At 41.6% G+C, this 13,818-nt stretch overlaps 1 protein-coding gene across 1 annotated transcript in view; it reads right to left on the bottom strand.

The window, feature by feature from the left end:
* Window positions 1–6,011: 6,011 nt before the first annotated feature.
* Window positions 6,012–13,818, bottom strand: part of XPR1 (xenotropic and polytropic retrovirus receptor 1) — a 52,440-nt gene continuing 44,633 nt past the window's right edge. Inside the window, exons 10-15 of the mRNA XM_053470384.1 lie at window positions 13,656–13,818; window positions 12,516–12,710; window positions 8,384–8,550; window positions 8,122–8,261; window positions 7,220–7,441; window positions 6,012–6,665 (exon numbers count right to left, since the gene is read on the bottom strand). Of these exons, the coding sequence (XP_053326359.1) occupies window positions 6,605–6,665; window positions 7,220–7,441; window positions 8,122–8,261; window positions 8,384–8,550; window positions 12,516–12,710; window positions 13,656–13,818 (948 nt within the window). The 3' untranslated portion in view covers window positions 6,012–6,604. The remainder of the gene's footprint in view (window positions 6,666–7,219; window positions 7,442–8,121; window positions 8,262–8,383; window positions 8,551–12,515; window positions 12,711–13,655) is intronic.

The following is a 13,818-nucleotide window of genomic DNA, read 5'->3' as shown; positions in this document are numbered from 1 at the left end:
ATGCTGTGTTATGCGGTTAAGTGTACGACGGCACGGGGGTCAGATGTTATTGGGCTTAATGCTCATTGAAAGCCACTAATGTCCTTCAGCGGCTTCCTTTAGAATTAACTCCTTAAAGGTCACCAGATGATCCATTTGGTGAGATTCTGATGGAAATCAGCACTGATTGCAGTTATTCTCTATTCTGCCGGTTTATGAGCAAATGTTCAGTGTAACGTTAAAAGTGAAGGACCCGAGCCTTGGTGTTTCTCAAGGCTCTGCAGAGATGAGGGGCATCAGTTAAACCGTCCAAGATCATAAGATTTATTATGAAAGTAAATGATGATGTTAATGGTCCTGCATACTGCAGCTTCATTCATCCAGGCAAGGACATCTTCACAGAGAGGAAGAAACACACGCCAGGGGAACAAGACTGTTACTGAATCAAATGTCACATATAGAACATAACTGCCAGACACACACACAGCGACACGTTACACATTTCAGTGCAATCAGTTTTATGGAGCTTTGTGACATTCCTACATACACAATATAGCAGGAAACAATTCTGAAAATAATGTACGATCTCTTAAAGTGTCATGTAAAGTAGTTGTGTGTGAGACTCCTTCCTATTTCTCAATGCTATGACCAAATCGATCTTTTATGGTTGATATCCCTGTTTGAGTGCAGCCGATTCAATTACGGGTTTATTTAAATAATGACAAAATCAAGGTTTTTGGGAGGACCGATATTAGATCCATTTGGGGAACACATTTGACAAGTCACTAGATAGCCCACAATGTAGAGTCTATTAAAGGGCTAATATTTCAGCGTCTTGCTACCAAAGGTAGACTGATCCACTAGGCACTAGGACACTGACCTAGGGCCCGCAAGGTTCAGGGGGCTTGTGGTGAGGTTTGCAGGAGCCATGATCTTCCACTAACTGGCCCAAACTGTGCTTAACTACAAGGGTCAACCAGCACGTGGAGTTAGTAAGGCAGCGGGCATCATGTTACATCATGAAGCAGTAAAGGGGGGTGCGGGAGGGAGGGGATATGTATGTTTTAATGTTTTTGTATCAATATATTTGTGCATGAATGGCTATGTATAAGTGTATGTGCGCCAAGCTTTGTTGTCATATCCCGGTGCCCAGCACTGAAGCAGAAGGCCATTTCTTAAAGAAGATCAAAAAGTAAGGAAAAGAAAAGGAGGAGGCAAAACAGACTAAAACAGAAGAAGAAAAGGTTGAGGATAAGGAGCTGCATGAGATTAGACAGAGACACAAGAAAAGGTAAGAAAACATTGTGTTAAAAAGCATGAAGCGTGTGCGTGATGGCCCTTTGATACACAGTGGTACAGTGGTACACAGTAACATCCCATCAATGATGGGAGTTAAGGTGTACAGTGCACCTTAACCATATCGCTATATACTGAGCCAGGCACTGATTGTGGTACCACTGTCAGTGTCTGGCTCAGCAAATAGGGATTCCAGTTATGCTGTACCACCTCCAATGTCTGGCACAGTTTATAATGATGGCAGTTATGCTGTACCCAGTGCTGTATCTGCCACGGGGCAGACAAGGCAACTGCCCTCCCTGCAGCCACACTGATGATTGGCCCTGCCCCTTTCTGCTTCCCAGTCCCTCCCTGCAGTCACACTGATTGGCCCCACCCCTTTCCTTATAGCATCCACACTGCTCAGCAACTAATTTAACAGTAAGTATAAAATTAATATTTGGGATGCTGAAAGTTAGGCAAGGTGGGGGTTGATTTAGGGGCAGTTGTGGTTGGTGAGGTCTTTAGGGTTAATTTAGGGGCAGTTATGGTTAGGGGTGGGCCAATTTTAGATTATGGGGGTGCCAGAGTTTAGTCTTGCCTAGGGCAGCACAAAACAAAAGTAAACCACTGCCTGTACCACCGTTAATTTGTGTCTCAGTATATAGCAATGGCAGTTATGCTGTACCACAATCAATGTCCGGCTCAGTAAATAGTGATGTCAGTTATGCTGTACCACCGTCCGTGTCTGGCTCAGAATTTATTGTATATATACAATGTATGTCCCTCTAATAAAGCCAGACTTTTAATTGTGTATCCCAGGAGGATGATTACAATAATATGGTTACACTACAATCATTCAGTTGATTGCTTTATCTGATTAAAATGTTTTTTTTTTTTTTTTTTTTTAAGCAGCACATTCCATAAATGAAAACTATCATCGAGTCAGGAAGTGACCAAAATCTCTCAACTCTCATGCCCTCTAGCCATTCCTCATAACTTGTTGGGAGGTGTGCTCTTGTTAAATGTATTTGGATCAAAATTATTCTCTATTTAGAAGGTCTGCAGAGGCCCCTATTAAAGATTCTTAATTATTGCTTAAAAAACCCAACTGGACAGGGAGCATTGACTTCTGCCGGTATGCTGTCAAATTTAAAGTCTCATCAACGGAAATCAATGAATATTTGAGTTGTAGGAGTTCTGTCAACCACAGTAACTGACATTTATTGAATCAACCCAAAGGCAACAGCAGCAAGAAGATCGCTCCTTGCAGGTATTGACATACGTCTCATGCATCAAAGTTACATTAACCTACCCATTAGGGAGACAAGGATTGTAAAGCCATAAGCGTATTGTAGTAATAGTCATTGGACCAAGCAATGATGGTTTAGTAACTAAATTAACGCAGCTCTGACTTATATTGATGATTTCAAAGTCCTAGACATTACAATCACAATATTATTATTGTACTTATTGAATGCCACAAGTGGAGTAATTTGATTAAGGACAGGATGAGACAGACAGTATTTAACATCTAATGTTACAGCCCTGTCTGCCCGGCCAGCCAGACACGCATTGTATGACTTACCTCACCTCCGGCAAGAAGGAGCCATCCATCGAGCATATTTTAACGAACACGGGGATGAGATATGGTATTGCTAGATGGACCCATCGCAGCGTTACACAGAATCTGATCTTGGCATCTGCTGCAGCTCCTGGCTTAATGCAGCTTTTAACATAACTGATTGAATTCATAATCCTACTGAAAAAGTGGGCCAGGTTATTTATATAAAAAATGTATCAGTCACAGAGGAATAAGGGTGCAGCATTGTATTAAATTGCTCAAAATACTTAGTGGAGGGAAAACTGTTGATGGTAAAAGTGTGTACCTTGTAGATACAATCTGACACGAATGAGACATTTGCACTACCATGCATTGTGATCCGTCAGCATATGGTCCGCTCAAAGCGTATGTAAACATTGTGAAAGTGAAAACTGTGTATGCATGAGGGTACGTCACATAGATCTACTCTTGTACTCATGGACGCTGTAGTCCCTTTTTTGATGCCGGCTTTCTTTATATAACAGATGTGGGTCTCGTTCAGAATATTATTCCAGAGGCCTATTAATAGGGATTAAGTGAGCCTTTATTAGCCTAACATTTCGTCTGCCAACGTCTTATGTGTGATCTGTCGACAAAGAATCGTATATCATTCCGAGTAACTACATAAGGGCATTCGGATACCTTATAAAGTGGAAGGCACACAAAGTAGATACAATGCGTTATCTCGTTGCGTTATGCCACTGTCCCTTAGGAATACGGGGATAACAGTGCGGCACCCATGAGTAGCACACAGATATAAGCTGGAAAGCTACATTTCTCTATTTATTAATGACAAGTTCCGTCTGGTGACAGAGACCCTTTAGTATCCATTGGTAACGTTTTTTTTCTAATGACAGATGTACTTTACCATCGCCATGTAAAACTACTGTATTTGACATTCAGGTTTGCTCTGTAAGCAGTAACATCTAGAAAATCAAGAGACAGACTCCACAATAATTTTCTTTTTTGTTTTACCAAAAACACATAAAGCCACATAAATCTGATTTTATACAACCTACAAACCAGAAGCACTTTGTGCCAAATGTTCCTACTGACCAAAAAGTACTCCACAGTATTTATTATAAAGAAAAGAAAATGAAATAAAAAAATGTTTATATCCATCAAAGGGGAATTGAAAGCTATAAGCACAGTCACATAGAAGAGAGCAAGCAATAAGCAGTTTATGGTCTTTGTCTTCAGAGCATAGAGAAGCACAAAAATAAAAAGGGCAGGGGTGGCAAGCATGAGAAGGAGAGGGATACGGAACTGGGAAGGACCCGGAGGAAGACAAGATGAGAGGTGGGGGATAAAGGATAGGAATGCACCCGAAAGACAAGTCACAGTGCTTATACTGAAGACACCTAGCAGGAAGAGAGCTTCACAGTGGGGAGAGCTGGAGAGGGGAGCAGGGAGGGACGGAGTGTGCTTAAGTTCCCTGGCTTTCTACAACATCCCTCTTCCAGACACGATTCCCTTGTTGCACAGACTTACACCACATCTTACACAAGAAGAACATGTTTGACACGTTACAGCTACCAAGCAGGGAGAGTGCTCTTAATGAGTGTATATACTTCTATCATTGTCAAAGTCAATTCTTCTCTCCTCGATGCATGTACAACATGGGTGGGGGATCCATGTTCAACTAACATGGACTGAGGATATTGTCTTCTGCTCTTCTTCGTAACATCTAAAAACTGTAAGTCGGGAAAGAGCAGTTTTTAGTCGGGCAGTAAGGTGACCATCTTGCATGTGTCATGTGAAGAAGGTTTTATGCCCCGGTTAAAACTGTGCTTTGTGAGACAAAAAAATATCTTAAGGAATGTGAGCAGAAAAACCAGGGTTGGTTGAGCATTCAATGGCGCACGTCTGGTGGTGAATCCTGCGAAGGATCAGATTAAAACATCTGCCCATGTGAATTATTCCCCTGGTCTTTGTTTTTCCTTGAAGCATATGGCATTTCGTGGAGGTGGAATATAAATACATTAGTAGAAGGTAAGCGGTTTATAAATATGCAGGAGTAAATAAAAACGTTGCCATGGCAGCTACTGGCACAACTAAATAACAGCCATGTCTAGTCTTCATTTTCTTTTAAGTGTTGACCAGTTTCTGCAACCTGTAAGTGGCAGTGAACGGGGCCGCGCTCGTAAGGACTGCATGTCCTCCATAACGCTGATGTCTGCAAGCTGTGGGTCATAGTCCTATTGGGACAAAAAAATTAACAAAGCAACTGGAACCATCTCCCTAAACTCAGCAGTTGAGCCCGTTTCTAAAAACACGAATAATTCCCTCTAGACAGAGCAGCATGCGCACGGACAAGAGAAGCCAAGATGAACAGCAATGCACGTACACAGCTACAGCAAGACGAGAACACAGCGGTCACAAACCTCAGCGAACACTCTAAGCACCATTTCCTCACAGTAATGAGGGAGAGGAGCTGAGAGAGGCAGGCTCTTGAAGAGGTAAATTGTCACCAAAAAGGGGTGTAAGTCTTAAAAGATTGTCCTTGCACCAACTGGAGAAAGCAAAGAGTGAGAAGGGGGCAGCTTTATTGTGTTTCTTTACCCGTCTCATGGAGCAGGTACAGAGCACAAGCTGACTAACCTTGTACGTGGTGTTTAGATTTCCTGTTGCCCCCTCCCCAATTACTGCAGTGACGGGGATAAAGGGACGGGAAGGGGTTTAAGACTGGTTCCCTATTGTCAGCCCTTGTGGGAATTTCAGCTGGCAAATATGGGTGCAACCCAAAAGGCAGCAATGAGAATGGACAGCAGTATGAGCCAGCACTCAAAGAAGTCACACAAAATACCGAAGACATGCCTTGCACCTGAATGCACAATGTACGCATGTCCACCACCTGGCAGTAAAGAGGAAAGGGTCCTGTTTAACCACTCTGCTGTAGGGGATCTACAAACAATTGCCCCAATGGCTACAGTTTTTAGCAGCAAAATGGTTAAGCGTCACAAATGCCCAAGTGCAGATTGTTGAGGCTATGAGAGGGAGTGCTCAGCTCTTACAAAGAGCAGAATACAGGCCCTTGGCAGGAGTGCCTTCTCTGAGATACTGAAATAACTGCAAGCCCTTAAGGCAAGCCATTACAAGATGGTCCAGAAGAACTAGGGAAATGTTAAGATAGAGTGAGAAGAAAGGAAAGAACTTTGGTTTAAAACAAAGGATTGTTTAAGGTGTAAATGAAGGGAATGCGCCCCCTCATACGTCGGTCACTCCCCCAGCCCCTTTAACATTGGGACCCCATCCAGCACTGCTGGGGGGTGGGAACACAAATATCCATGATGCTTTTGCAAACAAAATGTGTTGGGGTGCAGAGAACTGCGGTAAGTAAAGGGATGTAAGACAAAGAAAATAGCAGCTGTGAAAAAAGAGAACATTACCAGCAAGGGCCGGCATATGTGGCACCACAGCGCAAAAAAAAAAGCAAAAGTCAGTTAATTGAAGTCCGTTTAGAATCAGGCAAGAGATTAAGTAGTTTGGGACTGGGGTGTTTGTTGGAAACTCCCCTTTAGCTTCCCGAGAGTCCTTTCCATTTTGGTAGCCTCAGGTGAGGAAAGGGCTGTCCGTAGCTCTCTCTGTCCGTAGATTGAAAAATAATAGGCTGGGGAAGGCGAGCGTGCAAATGGCCAACCCAGCGACGGCGGGGGGTGAAGAGAGGACAAAGATAAGCCAAAATGGTGGGGAGGTGACAGCCTGATAGAAATGCTCCAAGGCTGGACTTTGATTGTGTCAGACAGTTCATGTGTTTGCTTCATCGTCAGTGTCATCAATCAGGATCTTAGCATCTCGTGCCTTACTCCTAAAAGACAAAACAGAAAAAAGAGGTGATGTTGGATGAGAAGGCGCTGATTAAGGCAAAATATACAGGATCATTACATTACCTTCAAAAATACAAATGTATATAAAATACACACACACAAATACATACATACTAAACACACACACTCTTTCATACTCCCTCCCTTACCTCACCTGCAGATTTCTCTGTGGCACTCGGAAACTGTGCAGAAACCTGTCTAGTATTGCCCAGGGAAAGCAGGAATGCAGTAGGGTCATGTTATGTCATGTGACCCCACTGCGTTCCTGCTTTCCCTGGGTAATATGAGAGGTATCAGATACATAGAGGTAAGTTGTGATCCCTGAGACCGTGGGCGTTGTGGCCTCAAACAGTGGCTACTATGGGCCCCCACAAGAATGACTGGGCCTGGACAACTGCCCCCACGTTAAAGATGATCCTGTATCCTACCTACCTAAATTCACTGAATCTTTGTAAGATTCCTGTGAGCTGGCCTCCCATTAAAGGCAATAGTCAATCACACACACACAGGTCTGGCAATATTCCTTGCAACTCACTGTGATGACAAGCGGGGTCTGCGAAGGGAAATGCTCTGGCTGCGTTTCCAGGTCTTGCTCTTGGCTCGGTTTTTCACACCATCCTCTTGATCCATCATCTGCTCCAGCAGGGTTTGGTCGTCTGCGTTCATTGGTGCCACAGAAATATCACGCACGGCACGGAACTCACCACAGTTATTTAGGTGCTCGTTCTCCAGACGGAAGAAGTTCCACACAAAGCGGCTGCAAAAGTGGGAAGTCATAAAATATAATAAAAATATATAATAAAATATAGGCCTTTAATGGTTCACAGCAACAAATGTTTAAGGCTTAAGCTATATGTGTTAATTAATTACTTAAATAATCCCAGCCAATTCTTAGGTATCAGGTGTGTTAACAGAATTAATATAGCACCACTGTAACCATTTATATTAGTTTAGTTTAATACATTTCTGTACATATTTAATGGAAAAAGGCATTCTACATAAAATTAACTTCAGTTTACAAATACGTAGAACTGAAAGTGGGTGGGCAACACGTACACGGGTACAATGCATGTCTCCAAAAAGTCCTGTTTTCCGTGGTACAGTCCACCACTATCCCACCGAGCCATCACGGGCCAGTTGAGAAGATCGTCTGATCTCTCCTGTCCAGCCCAGGGAGCTATAAAACCCATGGAGGTCTGTGCTGTTGTACCACAGACTTCCATCACGGCTCCCAGATGGCCACCTCACCACGCTCTGAAGCCGAGTACGGCAAAGTTTCTCGTTAGGTAAGGTAGGCAATGTAGTTCCTTCCTATTCTGTATAGTTTTTGGAATGGGGTATGGACAAAATAGAGGATGCAAACATTTGATAAGATTGTGACATGAAAATTTCACGAATTAGGGGCAAACAAACTGTGTTAAGTGTCTACATTCTCACCGGAAGACCTCAAGTGGCGCAAGTATGGTGGAGATGATATCACCAGCATCTTGGAAGAGATTTAATGTGGTGAGAGATATCTGAATGGTCCAGGCGAAACGGAGAATTACATCTTGTATAATTGCACAATAGTAATATGCCTAGAGGACAAAACGGGAATCATCAGAACCTTAAACAAAAAGTCAGCATTCTCCTAGAAAACCAATTGACCAAGACCAATCAAAATGAGCCGTACTCAATATTTGATGTTACAGAGTCTGACCTTTTGCGGGTACACAATTTCTTCCCGGAGGAAAGTATTCTCCCCTGCGTTGCGGTCAAACAGTCCCCAATCCATCTTCAAATCCCATATAAGCGTGTAACAGGAACTGACAAAATAGGAGATAATCCAAAGGTAGAAAAACACCTGAAAATCACTGTGATGACGGTCTATGGAAAAGAGGAAGGAGAGAGGTGAGCAAACAGATCAGCAAATTAACCCTATACATTCATATAGCAACGTTACACCACCACATATCATTATGGTATCAAAAACAACAGTACACGTAGCAGAACCCTTCCACAAGATATTTAACACACATTCATATACCAGTTATCCGTGTCCAAAAATGTTGAAGAATACCCAATAATTAGGGACCCTTAGAAGAGTCTATTCAAAACTGGTAATTTCCATGTTTAGCTCTTTCTTTCAAGAGGAATAACTCTTGAACATGTCCGTGTCCTCTAATCAGCAGAAAACCGTCTCCTTTATTCACATGGTTACATCTTAATACACCAAAACACAAAAAGTCTACCTAGGAACTCGGACATAAAATAAAACCCAATGTAAATGTATATATCTAATATGCAACACCAGCAGTTAGAAGTTATGACATATTTGGCGTCAAAGGTTGCTTACAGCGCCATGTCAAAGGGCGCTGCTGGAAACCATTCACCTGTACCGATGGCTTCCAGATTAAGTGCATCCTAATTTAATATTCTGACATGTGAGAGTGATCCTTTGGGGACCATTTACATCTAAACTTTGCCTGGGTGAACATGGTGTGTATTTTATTTTATTTTGTGTGGAAACACCTGGACATGGTCCCGCCTTATATCAAATTTATTTTTTTTAATTTAACAATAAAAATTCTGCTGTGTATATATATATAATTATTAGAGAATGATTGCTGCTAATTGCACCTGCTTGTACCTAAAGGATTGGTGTTAGAAAAATGCTTATGTTATCGTAAATATTATTGCTGACAAAGACATAAGAAAGTAGAAAATGTCTAGTCTATGATATATGCACGAGTTCATGCCAACACATCTACTCTATGTTATTCTATATATGTATATGTGCAAAGGGTCAAGTATAGGCCATTCTTAATTATGCAGCTTAAAGAGGCGTAACCTGCTTGAAAAGTAACCAATCAGAATGATGCATGCTATTAGAGGTAGATAAGAGGTTATATAAACCATGTAATCCAAACATGTAATCAGACAATGGTTCGACTTTTGTTTGTTGTGTGCCTTGTCTCGATTATGCATGATCTAAATAAAGGAAAACTCTTTCTGAGGAGAATTCGACCATTATTTGAACCAACAATTGGAAATGTCAAAAATAACCATGTACTTCCCAAGCTCTGTCACTAGGTGGAGCCGTGCACATGGTTTTTCCAGCAGAGGTGTCAGTATTGTGAGAATAGCAAATATATAGTCAGAATTATTTCCACCCATGGGCAATTCTCCCTAAGGTTTTAGGGGACAAGAGAAAGGTAACTCAAGGACACTTGACACATTAAAATAGCTTGATTTTTGTGGTACTATGGGGGACCTGTCAGTTACATCAACTCGGTCTTGACTACTGACACTATGGCACAATACATTTCAAATTTAAGAATTCTCCACGGGCTCTCATATAGACTCTCCATATATACTTTATATTCTTCTCGTTTTCCAATTGTTCCTAATAAACTTGAAGCCATGAAGGTGTCTGAAATAAGAGGCCCCGAGGGTGCTTGTAGAAGGTCATCTTCCAGTTTCATCAATCCTCTCCTCTCAGGGTTTCTCATCCGACTACTTACGCACCTTCACGTTTCATACATTAAACTCAGAGTTCATCAGACTGATATTCAGCTGTGTGTCTTAATGCATATGATACGATGCCACCTTCTCAATACTAACAACCAATATAACTGTAAATGTTTTTTTCATTCTATTTAAACTCTCCAAAGTAAAAAAAAGACAAACCCAAATGTGCTTTGATTTTTATGAATACTATATAGACGGGAATAAAATGCATAGACCACAGTATTTTCATGAACACGGTGCCCTGCCTGGATCTTTGTTGCGTCACTGGAATCTCATGATGTAAACATTGCGCATGAATAGCAGACCCGTCCAAGCTCTTGCCAGCACTAATATCTATACCAGTGTAACTTAACCCCTTCATGACAAAGCCCATACATGCACAGGCTCACAATGCATTGTTTTTAATGGGTTTAAAGACAACCCATTGTCCTTAAGGGGTTAAATGGGATTTATTTCTGTATGTAGAAGTTCCCCTTTCTAAAAAGGGAGGTGTGTGAAACTCCGTAAACCGTTTTCCTTTCTACTAAAAAAGCACTAGATGGCGCTATTTATCAGAACATTAATCCCCATAAACCTAGAGACATAAAGAGAGACTTGGATGGAATATATAACACTATAACTGATTTTAAACATTTAAGGTACCAAAGGGGTACTAAAGGATCCAGCAATAGCTCAGTAGCAACAGTCTTCAAAAGGTTATGTTCAGAGAACGTACAAGTTGTGCAAAAAAAATTCATAAAAAGCAAAGAATAAACAATAAAATATCGGTGAAATCAACAATGGAGGTATTAAAACCGGTGATAACTGTGAGCTTCCGCCGCTTCTGTGTTCTAAACATGTACGAGAACTTATACCCTAATGAAGGGACTGATAGGCATCACATGTCAATAGTGGATATAAAATAAAACGAGCCCATTCGCTTTTCATTTCAAGGATCAGGGGGCTGGTATGACCTGCGGGGCTTTCGGTGTGGTATACACAGGAGATGCAAAAATACAATAGAATACCATATTTTTGAAAGCTAGTCACATTGAACATTCTTCTTTTTAAATTCTATAACCCATTGGATTTTAATCAGTACAAACAGTAAAAACAACAATCCATGATAATTAGATCACTCATCCTCTTCTGCTGCCAGTTTAATAGAAGAATTGGTAAGCTGTATCTTGGCAATTGGATCAAATATATAGGGATTGCTCGGAGAAACAAGGTTATGAAGAAATATAGTATCTGCAGCAAATATATGGCCAGGATGATGTTTTTTTCATATCTCAAGATTTTTCTTTCCGAGCGGTGCATGGTCACGCGGCGATACACACATGATGATTAAATTGATCAGATGATAGAGCAGAATGAAAATATATTGCCATAAACAGCAGGGACACTTTTGGTCTAGTTTAGTGTAATAAATAACAGCTCTGATGAAAACAAGAGGATATTGTGCAGCAGGCAATCCTGATAATCAACAGCTCAGGACAGAATAGAATCATCCATCATGGACACAATGTGGACACGAGGAGCATTTCGGACACGGTCTGTATTTATCTAGACTAAATCATTTTGCACCATGCTGTCTCACACCCTTATGGTACTTTAATCTTAAAGGGATACTAACAGCAAAATACTGTAAGCTTTGATTAAGTTTAGCGCACATTGAAAAACCAGTATGTATTTAGTGTGCATGCGCTTTGGTTTATTTTTAAAGTTACGAAAGATTAATAAAAAGTTAGATGATTATTCACCCTGACCATCTCATGGGCTGTTACCCAGCGCAATCCCCTAACTGCATGCCTCGTGTTACAGTCGGCCATTCGTTGGACGGGCCCTAAGTGTTTGTTATTGCCTGGTTTTCACTATCTAGGGGGCCAGGTTGCTGTTTTCCATCTAGTTCCCTGACTCTCATAGGGTTTTTACTATACATTATGAAGGTCTGATCACATTGAGCTTCTGCTGCAAGAAGAGCTTGGCTGACCTTGTATAATGTACAGTTAAAACAGGGAGATATCATCAAAGTCTCCTCGCTCTTTGAATTATGCATTATACAGGTCCAGTCCAGCTCTTCACACTAGAGAAACTTTCCAGTGTCGGCCCCTTATAATGCTCGATGAAAAGAGAGAACAACTCTGCAGACAACTCTCTCTTTAGTGAATAGCGGGGTGGAAGTGGTGAGCTGTTGGGGGGGGATAAAGTAGAGTATTTTAGGAAATAGACAACACATAAAAGCTATTTAATTATAAAGCACTTAAAATCGGTAAACGGTGCTAACATATTTTTGGATGGTGCTGCCCCATTAATACTCGACCTGCGTGTAAAACTCTTACCTTTGTGGGTACTGTAAAGAGCACCAAATGTGACCATGAAGAAGGTAGTGGAGTATTTGCCGGCATTGACTAGATGAGGGAATGCTCTCTTGGTGTCTCGGTATCGCCGCAGGCACTGGATAAAGCGCAGCCAGGCAGGAATACACTGAACCACAGCGCGCACGCCATAGGAATATGTGTTACATATGCCAGTACCTTTGTGAGAAAGAGAAAAGTTCTGTTAACGGCTATAACCACTTTCTCCATTTTTGTTTACATCACCCTCTTCGGTGAAAACGGGGTCTCTCCTGTTATGCTGCGGCTAGAGCCCCAGACTATTTGCCAGAGTACAGCTAAATGGAACACATTTGGAAGCCAAGCATGTACATCCTTAATAAAGACATCTCGGTAAACCTCATAAGGCGCAAGTCACAGACACAGATTAATGACTGTCTATTAAATATTTTGCCCTGTTAAGAAATTAACTTGTAAGGATAATAAATCATATAAATAAATTCATCCGCTCTAATCTGGGTTCGGAATACTGCGTGACAGGCACTAAATCACAGAATTCTGCTTCACACCAAATCAACAAATATCCTGGCAGTCCTGGAGCCATCACTTCCAGCGTAAACTACCCCCGATGCCCCTCTGTACACAACTAGCACCGTTCTATTGAAAATAATTGGAGATACATAATGGTGCCGTTTTCTACTTATTTTTGGATATGCAAGTTTCACATAATTATGTCTGAACGGATCCCCCCCACACACAATCTGTTATGGACTTGTTTAGATTCTGTTTAACGCCCCTTTTTGTTTCTTATAAATATTTGCAGGTACTATGTATAAAATATTCTTTAATACATAACCAGCACTATCTCACAGCACCATGACGGGATGAACAGCCACCTCTGGACCAAAGAGCGAATAAAAAACAAGAAGTTCTGTTTAGACTTTGCAGATAGGATGTTTTGGGCCACTATCTACGGACTATATACAGTAAATTCTAAACAAAAGCAGCAAACTGCGGCAGGCGGGATTGGGAACACTTTAAACACTCTCCCTGGGAGCACTAATGCAAATATTCTGATTGTTCTCTTTCAAGTTTAAGGACATCGAGTCCAGGGCAGATATTTCCTTCAACGCCTGACCCAGTTACCTTCGTGGATTAGTCCGGTTGGTGAATCCCAGTCCAGCTCAAAGCTGTAGAAGCAGATCATGAACTCCAGGTCCATGAGGATGACAGCCAGACTATTGAGTTGATCAGCCAGCCAGAAATCTGCAAATTCAACTTTGTGGAAGGGCGCTGTGAATACCCGGAA

The sequence above is a fragment of the Spea bombifrons genome, chromosome 6 (assembly GCF_027358695.1).
Source record: "Spea bombifrons isolate aSpeBom1 chromosome 6, aSpeBom1.2.pri, whole genome shotgun sequence".
Classification (NCBI taxonomy): Eukaryota; Metazoa; Chordata; class Amphibia; order Anura; family Pelobatidae; genus Spea; species Spea bombifrons.
The sequence above is the reverse complement of the archived record's forward strand: the minus strand, read 5'-3'. Positions and strand labels throughout refer to the sequence as shown.